We start from the raw sequence: 17,267 nt of genomic DNA, 5'->3' as shown, positions 1-17,267 counted from the left end.
GGCCGACGAATTGCCAAATTTTCTTTAAAATCGGATCCCCTGTTTCATGCCCTTACCTGTGTTCCTCCGATCGCCACCGGCCATCGGATGCCATCTTGGACCACCGACCATCATCTTGGTCATGCCCATGCTCGAATTGCAATGGACTAAAGCCATTGTCACCACTGATTATGGCACTGCCAAGGGTGTGGCCGACCTAAGTCACCATCCCTTTCCCCTGTTTCAACAGAGAAGAGAAGAAAAGAAAACAAGGAGAAAGAAGAAAAGAAAAGAAAAGAAGAAGAAGAGAAGAAAAGAAAAGAAAAAAAAGAAAAAGAGAGAAAAAATTTTTCTCTCTCTTTTCTCTCTCCTCTCTCTACCTTCTCTCTCCACTTACTCTTTATAGATTCTCTCTCTAAAATTTTCTCTCGCTAAGGTCTTTCTACTCTCTCTCTCTTTCTCTCTCTAATTACGTCACGGATCCCAGGATAAACTTAAGATGAAAATAAGAAGATCTGAAATTATTTCAAAATCTGTACAGTAAGTTGGATCCCAGTTCGATTTTTAATCGAAATTTATAGTATTTGATTATAGTTAATCCATATTGAGTCACCCTAATATGACCTCTGATGATCTCGATCATAATTACCTCATTTGAAGGATACGAAGATTCTCTCTTCATATTCTCTCTCTATTTTTTTTAATTTTTTTTCTCTAGAATTTTCTCTCTCTTCATGAATTTTTTCTTTTAGAAGTCTTATGGTTCAGTGGAGGGTCCAGATACTTAAACAAATCTCAATTTTGGTTGATCCCAGGACAGGTCCCGAATTTATGTTATTAGAATTATTTATCCATAATTTCTCTATATATAATTTTTATATTTGATCAGGGTCATGAAGAAATGCGACTATCTGCATAAGATGTCGAGTGGAACATCTTATTTTCAAAATTCATAAATCAAAAAATTTGTTGATTTCTATGCTTGGATCAGTCACCGATAAAGGTAAGAACCCCTGTATATGATCACCATTATATATGCTATTTTATCGTTGGTCATGTATCGTTGATTTTGCATCATTGAATTTGTGATCGATGAATTTATTATGTTTGAGATACTGTTATTTGCTTATATAATTTTTAAGCGTGAGTATGTTATGTCAATATATATGTATCAGTGATTGATGGCATGATTATATGAGTATGATATATTTATTTTGATTACACTGTAAAATTGAAATTGATTAATAAAGTCAAAGTATTATAATTTCATGAAAATAAAAAAAAAGAGATACGGATTGGACTAGTCTCGTCACGTGGAATAGCTCGGCAGAAGCTTATGCTTGGGACAGTCCGTCAGTAGCTTATGCCTGGAACAGCCTCCATGGGTTTATACGTGGATCAGTCGGTCAGGAGATCATGCCTGGGATAGTCTGTCAGGAGCTAATGCCTGGGACAGCCCCCCACGGGCTTTCGTACGTGGGACAGTCGGCCAGGAGCTTATGCCTGGGACAGTCTTGAAAGGCTTATGAGTAGAAATTTGATTGGATGGAGATTGAGGTATAGACTTGGTTGGTCCAAAGTCAGAAAGAAAAAGGTTAAAGATCATATGATTATGAAAAGAAAAATAGAAGACAAGACGTGAAACTAATGTTGAATAAAAGTGTTTCACTCATTAACATATGATAATGCATCTCTTTTGACAAGATAGATAATTTATGGATGTTTGCAGTATTTTGGATATTATACATGAGATTTTATGTTTTATTGCTTATCTTTATTTTCAGATTATACTATTATAGTGGTGTGATATGTGGGATTCTTACTGAGCTGTAAAGTTCACTCCCCTTCATTTCTTTTTTTCTTCTTAGAGTTACAGGATGCTCATGATTGGCTATGGTATGGATTTACAAATGGGCGGATGTATACATAGAGTGTCATTGATACCTGATCAGAGGATTGAAAGAATTTAATATATAATTATACAAATTTTACTAATAATTATTGAAATTAAATATTATGGATGTTGAGGTGGTAATAAATTATTTTAGGCTATGCATAATCTTTAGAGCTTGCCTTAAGGAGTGTGCGGCCATCATGTATCCGATTCGGATATTGAATTCAGGGCGTGACAATTTGTTCTTCTTTGAATAAATTATTTTTTATCTTTTAATTTTTTTTTTATTCTGTCATAATCTTTTTTTTTTCTCATGATTTTTTATAAATTTTTATTTTTTTGTTTGATATTTATTTTAAATTTTGGGCCGATATGGTCAATTTATTGTGTGGCGTGCTGTTCTATGTAGTATTAGAGCGTAGGTTTTGATGTTTGCCGTTCTCGGGCATTACACGTGAAATCTACAATTTGACAATTGAATTTGTGGTTATAGAAGAACAGGAATCTAGGTAGGAAACGGCACCTTCTGATCATCTATAAATCAGACAGCAAAAGCAGAAGCCTCATTGTTTGTCCTATCCTCCACGCATGGCCACCCTCCACAACCTTCCTCTCCAAGAGAGACTCCCTATCAAGAACACTTTCCAAAGAGTCTCAAGTCTTCTCATCCTCACCCTCCTATTCTCCCTCCTCCTCTATCGCCTCACCTCACTCCATAGCCATGGCCCCATCTGGCTCATCGCCTTTCTTTGTGAGTCTTGGTTCACCTTCGTCTGGGTCCTCTACATGAATGGGAAATGGAACCCAGTCAAGTACAAAACCTACCCTGAACGCCTCCTGAAGAGGTAATGAGTTCTTAATTACTTCAAGTTTTGATCATGATTTAAGTCAGCTACTCAGTTCTCATTGTTAATTTGCATATAGATCTGATATTGATCTCCCAGCTGTGGACATATTTGTCACCACGGCGGACCCCAAGCTGGAGCCTCCGATCATCACAGCGAACACCGTGCTCTCTTTGCTGGCTGTGGAATACCCAGCTCACAAGCTAGCATGCTATGTTTCGGACGATGCAGGCTCGCCCATCACCTTCTATTCTCTCCTGGAAGCTTCAAAATTTGCCAAGCTATGGGTTCCTTTCTGCAAGAAGTACAACGTTAGAGTAAGAGCTCCTTTTGTGTACTTCTCTTCTGAGCCCCAGGCTTCACAAGCTCTCTCACAAGAATTCATGGATGATTGGAGATACATGAAGGTAAATAATTATATATATCATGAAGAATATTTCATATGTAAACAGTTTATGCTAGCTTAATAAGTTAAATTTACTCTTTTTTTTTTTTTTTTGGAGCAATACCAATCGAATTTTGGACCTACCATCAGAGCTAATACTTAACCCACGAATTATAAGATTGGTAAAAGCCGTTCTAAATTAAAGTCTTTCTATCTAGAACAAGTATGAGGAGTTAAGTCGGAGAATTGATGATGCTGCTTCACATTACAAGGATGATGAGCTCGCTGATTTCTCAAATATTGAACGAGGAAACCATCCAAGCCTAATTAAGGTAATTTAATTAACCTTATAATTTTGATCACATTTTTTCTTCATCTCCTATAAAGTGAGGAAGCTACATCTAGATTCTTTTTCTTTTTCTTTTTTTTTTATTTTTTCCATATATACCAGGAGTCTCATTTTTTTTTACTTATTCATTTTATTTATTTTGCAAGGTTATATGGGAGAACAAGCAGGGGTTAGAAGATGGCATCCCCCATCTAGTATATGTGGCTAGAGAGAAGAGGCCAAAACATCCACATCATTACAAAGCTGGAGCGATGAATGTTCTGGTAACATGCGCAACTCCTTTCTTGCTGGAGAGAGATTTCAGAGTAAAATATAATTTGAATTACGTCAATTGTAATCATAGATTAATTGACATAAATGTAGAGTTCATGTGCTTCTACTTGAAACTTTAGAAAGATTATGGTCGTCGATATCATCACTGTATGATGATGATAAGATGATAATGCAACCGATCGAAAGGATACAAAGTAGTCGGGAGAACACATATCACTTCCTGTTCCACGATCCAGTGTAACCAATCTGAGTCCACCGATTCTATGCTTATTCCTAAAAGAAAGAGACACGGATGAGCCATTTTATTTTTTTCAAGGAGGAATAAGGTGGTTATTTTAATACTTCTATCAAAATTAACTTGCAAAAAAAGAGAGGCACGGCTATTCAGTTTAGTACTCATCCTATTTGCATTCCAATATCCTGATGGAATGGACAAAACGTTTTGAGGACTTGTGCAATTATCTATGTAGGATGACAAAGGCTTCAATTTCTCTCATCATTAAGATTTTTATCACTAAAATTGGTGGATTTGTGATTCTAATTGCACTCCATACTTTTTCGATTTTTAGGGTCAAGATGCACTTTGCATGATTTTTTTTTTTTTTGTTACACAAAGGAGAAAAGGAAAACTGAAAAAAATTAGCAAAAGAAAAATATATTCTTAACCAGAAGGACTAAGTTGTAGCCTATGTGCAGGCAAGGGTCTCAGGAGTGATGACAAATGCTCCATTCATGCTCAATGTGGACTGTGACATGTTTGCTAATAACCCTGAAGTCATTCTTCATGGCATGTGCCTGCTACTGGGGTTTGACAATGAGGTGTCAACTGGATTTGTTCAGGCACCACAGCAGTTCTATGGGGCTCTCAAGGATGATCCTTTTGGGAATCAATTAGTAGTCTTGCAAGGGGTAGGCATTGGATTTCTACTCTTTGTTATATTATGCCACTTAGATTTCGATTAACTTTCTTTCTTTGAAGATGATGAATTGCTGATTACCTTCATCTGGTTTCAGATTACTGGGGTGGGATTTGGAGGTATTCAAGGTCCATTTTATGGAGGGACAGGATGCTTCCACCGAAGAAAAATTTTATATGGTTCTGCACCAGGGCTTGCTGGAGTTAGCAAACATGGTAGATCACTACCAAACTGATGACTAAATCAATTAAGTATTTGATGGTTCCATCTAACTTTCAGGATTCTTCATTTCCATCTTAAAACATATCTTAATTTCATCATAATTAATTGAGGAACACCTTTTTCTATTTCAATATGGAGGAAAATTCCAATTTTGTGTTTGTGCTAAACGACATGCTTGCTTCTGTGACAGATGACTTATCTGACAAAGAACCCCAAAGGATATACGGCGATTCCAGAGAATTAATGGAGTCGGCTTCTCGAATAATTTCTGGAAAAATTAGAGAAAGTTCATGCAACAACAATCTTTCGAGTAGAGTAGAAGTTGCTAAGAGAGTTGCCTCCTGTAGCTACGAGTTCAATACATGTTGGGGAAAGCAGGTCAGTGATTATATTGAACTAAACTTACCTGAATGAAGGTTTTCTTCAAAACTATGTCAACTCAGGAATGCACACATAATGAAGTATTAGGTATAATATTAAGATGTAACAACTATTAGCCAACTTGCTTTAGATAGGGAAACAGCATGACCCAGTCTAATACCACCATGACCACCATTTCAATCACTGGTAGCAATCAGGAAACACATGGAAACTAATTTGAAGGCATTTCTTTTGCAGATTGGATGGGCCTATGGCTCGATGACAGAAGACGTCCTCACCGGGCTTAGAATCCATTCAATGGGTTGGAAATCAGTGTACCTGATATTAGATCCACCGGCTTTCCTCGGAAGTGCCCCGACCGGAGGTCCAGCGAGCTTGACTCAATACAAGAGGTGGTCCACAGGCCTTCTTGAGATATCATGGGGCAGGAGCAGCCCCATACTTGCCACTTTCACCAAGCAGCTCAAGTTTCGGATGTGCTTGGCCTATTTGCTTGCAAGTACCTGGGCCCTACGCTCCATGGGAGAGCTCTGCTATGCTCTGCTCCCTGCTTACTGTCTCCTTGCCAATACCTCCTTCATGCCAAAGGTAAGCTTTTCGTTTCGTTAATACTTGTGGCATTAAATTGGATGACGACGCAAAATGCTGCTCTAACTGACCTTAATGAAACCTGGTCCTGCTCTCTAAACAGTTCAAGCAAAGTTAAGCTTACCTCAATTAATTTCAAGTCCATCTTGGGCTATTCACAAACAGCTTGGTTATATTCATTAAACCATTAATCTTCATTGTGAGATCTCGATCTCATGGTGAAAATATATCTAACATAATAGGTAAACATTTCAGCTGCTAGATTAAGATGTAACAACTTTGGTGCATTGTAGTTACAATTGCATTATTTTCTAACTTTGTTGGTGCTTTCAGTTGAATAGGTGTAGTTGAGCATATGTATATAATTCGAGAAAACAATCCTAGTCTCAAGCTTACCTTGTTTACTAATTGAGCAGGCCTTTATCTTTTTTCTTTTTTAAATTTAATATTGCAAATTGAGCAAGCCCTTACCATGTTGGAATGCAAGCTGCTGACAAGTTGTATGTCCGTGACACAGAGGATCATCAAGCATTCCCTTGAAATTGTTTTAATTATTCATGCAGGCTTCAGAACCTGTCTTCGTGATACCTTTGGCTCCCTTCCTCATCTCCAACATCCACTCAATAATGAATACTTCCAATGTGGGCTCTCAGTCCGGGCATATTGGAACAACCAGAGGATGCATAGGATCTATGCGATGACTGCATGGCTCTTTGGTTTGCTTGGTGTCCTCCTCAAGATCCTTGGCATCTCTGAGACAATATTCGAGGTCACCCGAAAGGACCAACAATCTGATACCAATGATACAGACAAAGATCCCGGGAGGTTTACATTCGATAACTCGCCAATGTTTGTCTCTGGCACTGCAGTCCTGCTCGTGAACCTGGTGGCGCTCGCTGTCGGCCTGCTACGGCTTCGCCGGCCAGTCGATGGAGGGCCGAGCTCGGGGCTTGGAGAGTTTGCTTGCAGTGTTTGGGTGGTGTTCAGCTTCTGGCCATTCGTGAGGGGTCTGGTTGGGAGAGGGAGTTATGGGATCCCTTGGCCTGTTATTTGAAAGCTGCTGTCTTGGCGTCTCTCTTTGTGCAGTTTTGTGGATTAGGATGGGTCCAATAGTTTGAAGTGGGTGGTATGGGTTTCAAACTTGCAACTTCAAAATATTAAGCCTTACTTTGATTGAAACAAGGGGGGTGGGAAGCGGGGTGGGTCTTGTGGGGCGCGGTGGCGCGGGCCGCGGAGTATTGGTTAAATGATATTAAGACTCAAGTTTGCTGCAGTTAGGCTTGAAAATGGTTGGTTAATCATGTAATGTCAACTCATTTTTGTCACAGGATGGTTGGATCTATGCAACCTCCGTGCGCCACCCAAGCGAGCTAAATAACAAAATACAAGCTGAATTATAAAATAGTCTGGGAGGTGTTTGGTTCACGGCTGGAACCAGAATGAAAATCAGGGCTATATCCCCCAAGCATTTAATTAGGGACAGAAATCAAAATCCGAATTAGAATTAGAAAGAAGATTTAAATCCTTCGGAGAGAGTCGGGATTAGATCTTCTGAAAATTTGACCATCCAATTTCATCCCGGAATCAAAATGGGACTCCTCCTAACCAACAATTGAAATGGAACTCATCCATTTCCATTTTCATTCAAAACCCCAACTCTCCTCTGGACACCCTCTGGAAGTAGAGTAGGTCATGATGCAATATACGATTCAGATTGTAGATACTATGCTCAATTGGACCATGTATAACCTTGTGCTAGCATACTTTCCTTTTGTATATACATGTGGAGGAATTATACTGACGGAACTGAGTCAAGAACCAAGTTAACCCGTGCCCCATCCACATAAACTAATGCAACAAAGGACATATGCGGCGTATTAGTTGGGAATACATGAAATTGAGTCCATCGAATACCGCAGATACATGAAGGCAAATAACTATACATTTGCATACTTTCAATATGCTTTTCTTTTTGGGTAAACTACTTTCATGGTTTCATGTATAAACAATGTGCTTTTAGCTTTATATACTCGGAAGGTGCATGGTACTGTCATGTATTATAGTATGCAATTACTGGGTGATGATTAGTGAAACCTGTTCTAAATGTAACTCTCAATATCTAGAATGAATACGAGGAGCCGAGTCAAAGAATTTTGTAGATGCTGCTAAAAATTTAGATTCCAAAGCATATGAATAAAGAGTTTTAGAAATAACAAGAAAATTGAACAAAAAAAATCTTCCCAGTATAATTAAGGTAATACGACACTTATATTATTTCTTCTAATTTTTGTTAGCTTTTTTATCTTCATATCTAATAAAGAGAGGAAGGTATTGAAAAATAACAATACCACATCAGACCGATTAAGAACTCTTGCGACGCTCATATATTTTTGGATCCATTTAAATACTTTGAGATTTTAGATAGAATCTTATATATATATATATATATATATATATATATATATATATATATATATATATATATATATATATATATATATATATATATATATATATATATATATGGGAGAATAAAGAGGGCTTAGAATATGGCGTGCACGATTAATTTATGTGACTTGGGAGAGGAGGCCGTAGCATCCGCACATTATAATTTTAGTTTAATTTTAGAAAAAAATTAGCTAAAAATTGAATCTTAATAAAAATTTTAGTAAGATTCATTATGATGGTAGGACAAGCAAAGGTATAGAGGAGTTGCTAACTTTTAGCCATCGACGTGCATTAATGTTGGAACGGAATCTTCTATGGTATAGATATTCAAAAAGTACTATACGATGCTGTACATATATTAGGATGTCCATAAAAAAAATGACGATCATGTGATATTTATCTAAACTATTCAAATATCTCTAGGATTTATCTTTTTATCTTTTCTTAGTATTTTAACGCGCATGCGTAAATGCGCGCGGCCATTCATCTTTTGATGGATGTTTTCGAAGTATGTACAGCATCTTATGATATTTTTTAAATACAGCAAAGGATCTGTTTCTACTAATGTTTGTCCATTTCCAATGAAGTCTGAGGTCTTAACGAGGAGATTCTTGTTGTTACACCAAAATCACCATCGACTGATGTAATGATTGTGCCGGCAGTTATTTGCCTCAAATATTTAATTTTTAATATTAAAATAATCACTATTATAAGGATAGTGATGATGGAAAATAACGATATAGAAAAATAATGGTTGCTATTCGCTGGATGAAAATTTAAAAGTTTTTTGCCTCATTCATCCAATCTTTTTTACAAAAAATTTGAACAAAAATTTTTAACTTTTGAAAAACCTTACTTAGAAAAATCGATATAATAACAGCCATTATTTGTATAATAATAGACCATTATAATGTTAAATGACACATTATAATGATTGCTATCTTTATTTTTTATTTTTTTCATTATTACATAGAATAAAATAAGAAATTAAGGGGATCTCAGACCATTATAATGGCTAAGATAATATTAGGAGCCATGAATTTAAGTTATATGGGTAACAGGATAAGTCCTGATCCGCATAGTGTCTGGTGGTCAGTTACTATATATCATCCATTTGGACTATGTCATGACTTTGAGTGTGATTCGGTAAAAAAATTGGTGACATAGCCCCCCAATCAAGAAGTATGTGTGGATAGGAGGGTTTCCACAGACGGCATCAATGTTGGGGTTATGGGTTAAGATATCGGATCTCCGTATACGTGAGGTATTGTCCGCTTTAACTCATGATCATCTTTGGACTTCCATGAACTTTAGTTATTTAGAACCTCACAGTTTTGTCTTTTAAAAAATACCTCACGTAGGAGAGAAGATTTTAATTTATATAAGCCATACTCTCTCTTGATTCTAACCGATGTAGGACTAAAAAAATTCTCTCTACACCACAACAGATGTAATGATGTTAGGGGATTAAGATATATATGAAATCCCCTGCTAGCATGGTATTGCAAGCTACACCAATAATGTAAACCGGCACCAATTTTGATTCCGATGATCTGCTGCTTTGCAGCAACTTCGCTGTATGTTCAATCCGTGGAGGATAGTGTAGATATGGAGGCAAATAACTTGGTATCTGCTTTCCAATTGGAGGAGGTGGTATATCTAAAGATACAGTTGGCATGATTTGTTAGTTTGGCACACAAAACACGGGTCTAAGGATGAAGATATATAAAGCAACAACTAAGAAAAATTGTACATAACAATAAATATATTAGGATCTAACCCATGTTGTATTTTATGTTGTAGCTAGTGATGCTCTATGTTATTGCCATTATTTAAAAAAAAAAGATAAATCATTAGCCCTATTAAACAAGATATCTTTTTGATCATCAAGCAGACAAGGGTCCCAGGAGCGACAAATGCTCCAATATTCATGCTCAACGTGGATTGCGACATGTTAATTCTGATAACCCTGATGTCATTCTTCATGGGACATGCCTGCTACTCGGATTTGACAATGAGGCATTGAGTGGATTTGTTCAAGCACTACAATGATTCTGCAACACCATCGAGGTTGACCCCTTTGGGAATCAGTAGTTGGTGGTCACAGAGGTCGAAAGCATCAGATTGCCATAGTTATATAATGCCAGTTAGATTTGGCTCTTTTTTTTTTTTTTTTTTTGAAGCTGTCGATTACTTTCATTTTGTTGCAGATAACTGGGACAGGATTTGATGGAAATTAAGGTTCTCGTTATGGAGGAACTGGGATTTTTCATCGAAGATGGATTGCATATGGTTCACCACCCGAGCACGGAAGGCCCAGGACACATGGTAGGTCATTACCAGAACGATGAGTATATCAAGTAACCATTTGATTGTTTGATGTAAACTTTATTTGTACTTTTTCCTTTTTAAAAATATCTGCAGCGACATGTCCAAAAAAAAAAAAAAAAAAACTCATTTTATTGAAAAAAAAAAATTTACTATAATTTCCATTAAAGTTATCTTAGTTTTATGTTTGATTGATCGGGAGAACTCTTCTACCTTACCATCTTGTCAGCTATTCTGCATGATTTTTAATTTTACTTGCATGCAAGTAATAGCCGATGCTCTCACTTCTTACATTAGCAATTTGATATTTGTTGGAATGAGCTGGATGCTCAAAGATATTTTGGTATTGTGATCATAGGATTCATATCGAAAGAAAGTATTATAGGACATTATCATCTTCGATACATATATCGAAGAGGACGAGCCAGCTAATAAAAAAATTCTGTTATATAATTGCTAATTTGACAAATCATTATATGTCATTGTTAATGTGGCAATAATGACGATGGCTATAATGGCACTTCATGATATCGTTAAATTCAACATTATTGATATGGACTTTGCAATGAGGGAGAGTGTTGAGATTCATTGTCAAGTCCAAAATTCAAATCCACTTAGGATTCTATTTTTTATGTTATTTTATTTAATTATTTTTATTAAAGATTATTAGTATTTGTGTCTCAATGAATTTTTGATTTGTGAGTCAAGATAGGAGTCAAATTCTTATCCACGTGGTGGTCTATTTAAATAGACCTTGGATATATCTTTAATATATGTGTGGAAAAACTACAGAGGGAATCATGTGAAACAACAACGGTGGTAGATGTCAAACTCTTATCCACATGTTGGCCTATTTAAAGTGATTTTTAGTGTCTCTTTAATATATATATGAAAAAATTATAGAGACAACCATGTGAAATCATGTAAAGACTGTGTTAAAGGGTATATAAAGAAAGAGAGAGGAGAGATTATTTGTACATATTGAGACTCTTTCGTGAGATTTTTTTGTAAGATTTTGATATTTATTTTTTTTAATAAATTATTTTTTATTTTTTTTAATTTTTTAATTTTTTTTTTTTTGCGATTCTCTGTAAAGAATCATGTGAAATCGTGTAAAGAACAACGGTGGTAGATGTCAAACTCTTATCCACATGTTGGTCTATTTAAAGTGACTTTTAGTGTCTCTTTAATATATATGTATATATATGAAAAAATTATAGAGAGAACCATGTGAAATCGTGTAAAAAACTGTGTTAAAGGATGAAGAAAGAAAAAGAGAGGGGAGATTATTTGTACATATTGAGACTCCTTCGTGAGATTCTTTTGTAAGATTTTGATATTTATTTTTATTTTTATTTTTATTTTTTTTTCGATTCTCTACAAATTTTTATTTTTTTGTTTGACATTTATTTTAGATTTAAGGTTGGTACGGTCACTTTATTATGTGTATCTTGCTGTTCCATGTAGTATTAGAGCGAAGGTTTTGATGTTTGCCGTTCTCCGGGTATTGCCCGTGAAATCTACAATTTGACAATTGAATATGTGGTTGTAGGAGAACAGGAATCTAGATAGGAAATGGCACCTTCTGATCATCTATATATTAGGAAGCAAAACAGAAGCATCATTGTTTATTCTATCTTCCAGTCATGGCCACCCTCCACAAACTCCCTCTCCAAGAGAGACTCCCTGTCAAGAACACTTTCCAAAGAGCCTCAAGTCTTCTCATCCTCACCCTCCTATTCTCCCTCCTCCTCTATCGCCTCACCTCACTCCATAGCCATGGCCCCATTTGGTTCATTGCCTTTCTTTGTGAGTCTTGGTTCACCTTCGTCTGGGTCCTCTACATGAATGGGAAATGGAACCCAGTCAAGTACAAAACCTACCCTGAACGCCTCCTGAAGAGGTAATGAGTTCTTAATTACTTCAAGTTTTGATCATGATTTAAGTCAGCTACTCAGTTCTCATGGTAAATCTTTGCCTGTTAATTTGCATATAGATCTGATATTGATCTCCCAGCTGTGGACATGTTTGTCACCACGGCGGACCCCAAGCTGGAGCATCCGATCGTCACAGCGAACACCGTGCTCTCTTTGCTGGCTGTGGAATACCCGGCTCACAAGCTAGCATGCTATGTTTCGGACGATGCAGGCTCGCCCATCACCTTCTATTCTCTCCTGGAAGCTTCAAAATTTGCCAAGCTATGGGTTCCTTTCTGCAAGAAGTACAACGTTGGAGTAAGAGCTCCTTTTGTGCACTTCTCTTCTGAGCCCCAGGCTTCACAAGCTCTCTCACAAGAATTCATGGATGATTGGAGATACATGAAGGTAAATAATTATATATATCATGAAGAATATTTCATATGTAAACAGTATATGCTAGCTTAATAAGTTAAATTTACTCTCTCTCTTTTTTTTTTTTTTTGGAGCAATACCAATCGAATTTTGGACCTACCATCTGAGCTAACACTTAACCCACGAATTATAAGATTGGTAAAAGCCGTTCTAAATTAAAGTCTTGCTCTCTAGAACAAGTATGAGGAGTTAAGTCGGAGAATTGATGATGCTGCTTCACATTACATGGATGATGAGCTCGCTGATTTCTCAAATATTGAACGAGGAAACCATCCAAGCCTAATTAAGGTAATATGCCTAATTTCATTGACCTTATAATTGTGATCACATTTTTTGTTCATCTCCTATAAAGTGAGGAAGCTACATCTAGATTTTTTTTTTTCCATATATACCAGGAGTCTCATTCCTTTTACTTGTTCATTTTATTTATTTTGCAAGGTTATATGGGAGAACAAGCAGGGGTTAGAAGATGGCATCCCCCATCTAGTATATGTGGCTAGAGAGAAGAGGCCAAAACATCCACATCATTACAAAGCTGGAGCCATGAACGTTCTGGTAACATGCGCAACCCCTTTCTTGCTGGAGAGAGATTTCAGAGTAAAATATAATTTGAATTACGTCAATTGTAATCATAGATTAATTGACATAAATCTACAGTTCATGTGCTTCTACTTGAAATTTTAGTAAGATTATGGTGATCGATATCATCACTGTATGATGGTGATAAGATGATAACGCAACCGATCGAAAGGATTTGAAGTAGTCGGGAGAACACATATCACTTCCTGGTCCTATCCAAGAATATATTTATCCTGTCTTTGTGGTCCGCGATCTAGTTTAACCAATCTGAGTCCACCATTTTATGCTTATCCCAAAAACAAAGGGACACGGATAAGCCATTTTATTTTTTCAAGGAGGAATAAGCTGGTTATTTTAATACTTCTATCAAAATTAACTTGCAAAAAAAAAAAAAAAAAAGGGGCACGGCTATTCAGTTTAGTACTCATCCTATTTGCATTCCAATATCGTGATGGGATGAACAAAACGTTTTGAGGACTTGTGCAATTATCTATGTAGGATGACAAAGGGTTCAATTTCTCTCAATATTAAGATTTTTACCATAAAATTGGTGGATTTGTGATTCTAAGGTCAAGATGCACTTTGCATGATTATTTTTTTGTTACACACAGGACAAAAGGAAAGCTGAAAAAAATTAACAAAAGAAAAACATATTCTTAACCAGAGGGACTAAGTTGTAGCCTATGTGCAGGCAAGGGTCTCAGGAGTGATGACAAATGCTCCATTCATGCTCAATGTGGACTGTGACATGTTTGCTAATAACCCTGAAGTCATTCTTCATGGCATGTGCCTGCTACTCGGGTTTGACAATGAGGTGTCAACTGGATTTGTTCAGGCACCACAGCAGTTCTATGGGGCTCTCAAGGATGATCCTTTTGGGAATCAATTAGTAGTCTTGCAAGGGGTAGGCATTGGATTTCTACTCTTTGTTATATTATGCCACTTAGATTTCGATTAACTTTCTTTCTTTGAAGATGATGAATTGATGATTACCTTCATCTGGTTTCAGATTACTGGGGTGGGATTTGGAGGTATTCAAGGTCCATTTTATGGAGGGACAGGATGCTTCCACCGAAGAAAAATTTTATATGGTTCTGCACCGGGGCTTGCTGGAGTTAGCAAACATGGTAGATCACTACCAAACTGATGACTAAATCAATTAAGTATTTGATGGTTCCATCTAACTTTCAGGATTCTTCATTTCCATCTTAAAACATATCTTAATTTCATCATAATTAATTGAAGAACACCTTTTTCTATTTCAATATGGAGGAAAATTCCAATTTTGTGTTTGTGCTAAACGACATGCTTGCTTCTGTGACAGATGACTTATCTGACAAAGAACCCCAAAGGATATACGGCGATTCCAGAGAATTAATGGAGTCGGCTTCTCGAATAATTTCAGGAAAAATTAGAGAAACTTCATGCAACAACAATCTTTCGAGTAGAGTAGAAGTTGCTAAGAGAGTTGCCTCCTGTAGCTACGAGTTCAATACATGTTGGGGAAAGCAGGTCAGTGATTATATTGAACTAAACTTACCTGAATGAAGGTTTTCTTCAAAACTATGTCAACTCAGGAATGCACACATAATGAAGTATTAGGTATAATATTACTGGGCTAGGCCTGACTTGAAACAACCGTATTTTGGTACCTCCAACGTGATACAACCATTAGCCAACTTGCTTTAGATAGGGAAACAGCATGACCCAGTCTAATACCACCATGACCACCATTTCAATCACTGGTAGCAATCAGGAAACACATGGAAACTAATTCGAAGGCATTTCTTTTGCAGATTGGATGGGCCTATGGCTCGATGACGGAAGACATCCTCACCGGGCTTAGAATCCATTCAATGGGTTGGAAATCAGTGTACCTGATATTAGATCCACCGGCTTTCCTTGGAAGTGCCCCGACCGGAGGTCCGGCGAGCTTGACTCAATACAAGAGGTGGTCCACAGGCCTTCTTGAGATATTATTCATCAAGAGCAGCCCCATAATTGCCGCTTTCTCCAAGCAGCTCAAGTTTCGGATGTGCTTGGCCTATTTGATTGTAATTGTTTGGCCTCTACGCTCCATCGGAGAGATCTGCTATGCTCTGCTCCCTGCTTACTGTCTCCTTGCCAATACCTCCTTCTTGCCAAAGGTAAGCTTTTCGTTCATTTATACTCGTGGCATTAAATTGGATGACGCAAAATACTGCTCTAATTGACCTTAATGAAACCTGGTCCTGCTCTCTAAACAGTACAACCAACGTTAAGCTTACCTCAAGTAGTTTCAAGTCTATCTTGGGCTATTCGCAAATAGATTGGTTATATTCATTAAACCATTAATCTTCATTGTCAAATCTCGATCTCATTGTTAAAATACATTTAACATAGTAAGCAAGCATTTCAGCTGCTAGATGAAGATGTAACAACTACAGTGCATTGTAGTTACAATTGTATTATTTTCTGATCTTGTTGGTGTTTTCAGTTGAATAGAGACAAACAAGATGTAGTTGATGAGCATATGTGTGTGTGTATATTTACACACACATTTCCAGAAAGCAATCCTAGTCTCAAGCTTACCTTGTTAATTTACTAATTGAGCAAGTCCTTATCTTCTTTCTTTTTTAAATTTGATATTGCAAATTGAGCAAGCCCTTACCATGCTGGAAGGCAAGCTGCTGACAAGTTGCATGTCCATGACACAGAGGATCATCAAGCATCCCCTTGAAATTGTTTTAATTATTCATGCAGGCTTCAGAAGCTGTCTTCGTGATACCCTTGGCTCTCTTCCTCATCTCCAACATCCACTCATTAATAGAATACTTCCAATGTGGGCTCTCAGCGCGGGCATGTTGGAACAACCAGAGGATGCATAGGATCTTCGCGATGACTGCATGGTTGTTTGGTTTGCTTGCTGTTCTCCTCAAGATCCTGGGCCTCTCTGAGACAATATTCGAAGTCACCCGAAAGGACCAACAATCTGATGCCAATGATACAGACAAAGATCCTGGGAGGTTTACCTTCGATAACTCGCCAGTGTTTGTCTCTGGTACTGCAGTCCTGCTCGTGAACATGGTGGCGCTCGCTGTCGGCCTGCTACGGCTTCACGGGCCAGTGGATGGAGGGCCGAGCCCGGGGCTTGGAGAGTTTGCTTGCAGTGTTTGGGTGGTGTTCAGCTTCTGGCCATTCGTGAGGGGTCTGGATGGGAAAGGGAGTTATGGGATCCCTTGGCCTGTCATTTTGAAAGCTGCTGTCTTGGCGTCCCTCTTTATGCAGTTTTGTGGATTCGGATGGGTGCATTAGTTTGAAGTGGGCGGCTTGTGTTTCAATGTTCAACTTCAAAATATTAAGCCTTACTTTGATTGAAAAAGGGGGAAAATATTCTTCTTCCGCGCCAAACACCCCCGCCTCACAAAACCACCACCCCAAAAAAAGGGGGAAAATATTGGTTACATGATATTAGACACAAGTTTGCTGCAGTTAGGCTGGAAAATGGTTGGTTAATCATGCAATGTTCGTACCAAAAAAAAGAAAATCATGCAATGCGCACTTATTTTTGTGATAGGATGGTTGGACTTACCCAACCTCTCATGCGCCACCCAAGTGAACTAAACAGCGAAATACATGCTGAATTATAAAATACTCTGGAGGAGAATTTGATTTGCAATCAAAATTAAAATCAAAATCAAAATAGATTAGAATAAAAATCATAATTGGCTATATCTTTTGAAGCTTTT

The 17,267-nt window shown here is 37.3% G+C and overlaps 2 protein-coding genes across 3 annotated transcripts; both read left to right on the top strand.

Moving 5' to 3' along the window:
• Positions 1-2,389: 2,389 nt before the first annotated feature.
• Positions 2,390-7,237, top strand: LOC105051955 (cellulose synthase-like protein H1). The gene is given in 11 exon segments (XM_010932610.4): positions 2,390-2,718; positions 2,798-3,125; positions 3,322-3,435; positions 3,599-3,715; positions 4,422-4,634; positions 4,740-4,857; positions 5,055-5,242; positions 5,483-5,833; positions 6,397-6,457; positions 6,460-6,882; positions 6,885-7,237. Coding segments are annotated over 11 exon segments (2,232 nt in total). The 5' UTR covers positions 2,390-2,461; the 3' UTR covers positions 6,947-7,237.
• Positions 7,238-12,233: 4,996 nt separating this feature from the next.
• On the top strand, positions 12,234-17,009 carry LOC105051954 (cellulose synthase-like protein H1). Of its 2 annotated transcripts, XM_073243327.1 has the most exons (9): positions 12,234-12,512; positions 12,606-12,933; positions 13,135-13,248; positions 13,399-13,515; positions 14,231-14,443; positions 14,549-14,666; positions 14,864-15,051; positions 15,336-15,686; positions 16,282-17,009. In XM_073243327.1, exons 1-9 carry the CDS (start codon positions 12,256-12,258, stop codon positions 16,831-16,833), a joined length of 2,238 nt encoding a protein of 745 aa, XP_073099428.1. In that variant the 5' UTR covers positions 12,234-12,255; the 3' UTR covers positions 16,834-17,009. The 2 variants fall into 2 exon arrangements, with proteins under 2 accessions (XP_073099428.1, XP_073099429.1); XM_073243328.1 differs by lacking the exon at positions 14,231-14,443.
• The last annotated feature ends 258 nt before the right edge of the window (positions 17,010-17,267 follow it).

The sequence above is a fragment of the Elaeis guineensis genome, chromosome 9 (genome assembly GCF_000442705.2).
Source record: "Elaeis guineensis isolate ETL-2024a chromosome 9, EG11, whole genome shotgun sequence".
Taxonomy (NCBI): Eukaryota; Viridiplantae; Streptophyta; class Magnoliopsida; order Arecales; family Arecaceae; genus Elaeis; species Elaeis guineensis.
This window is presented reverse-complemented; position numbering and strand designations above follow the sequence as displayed.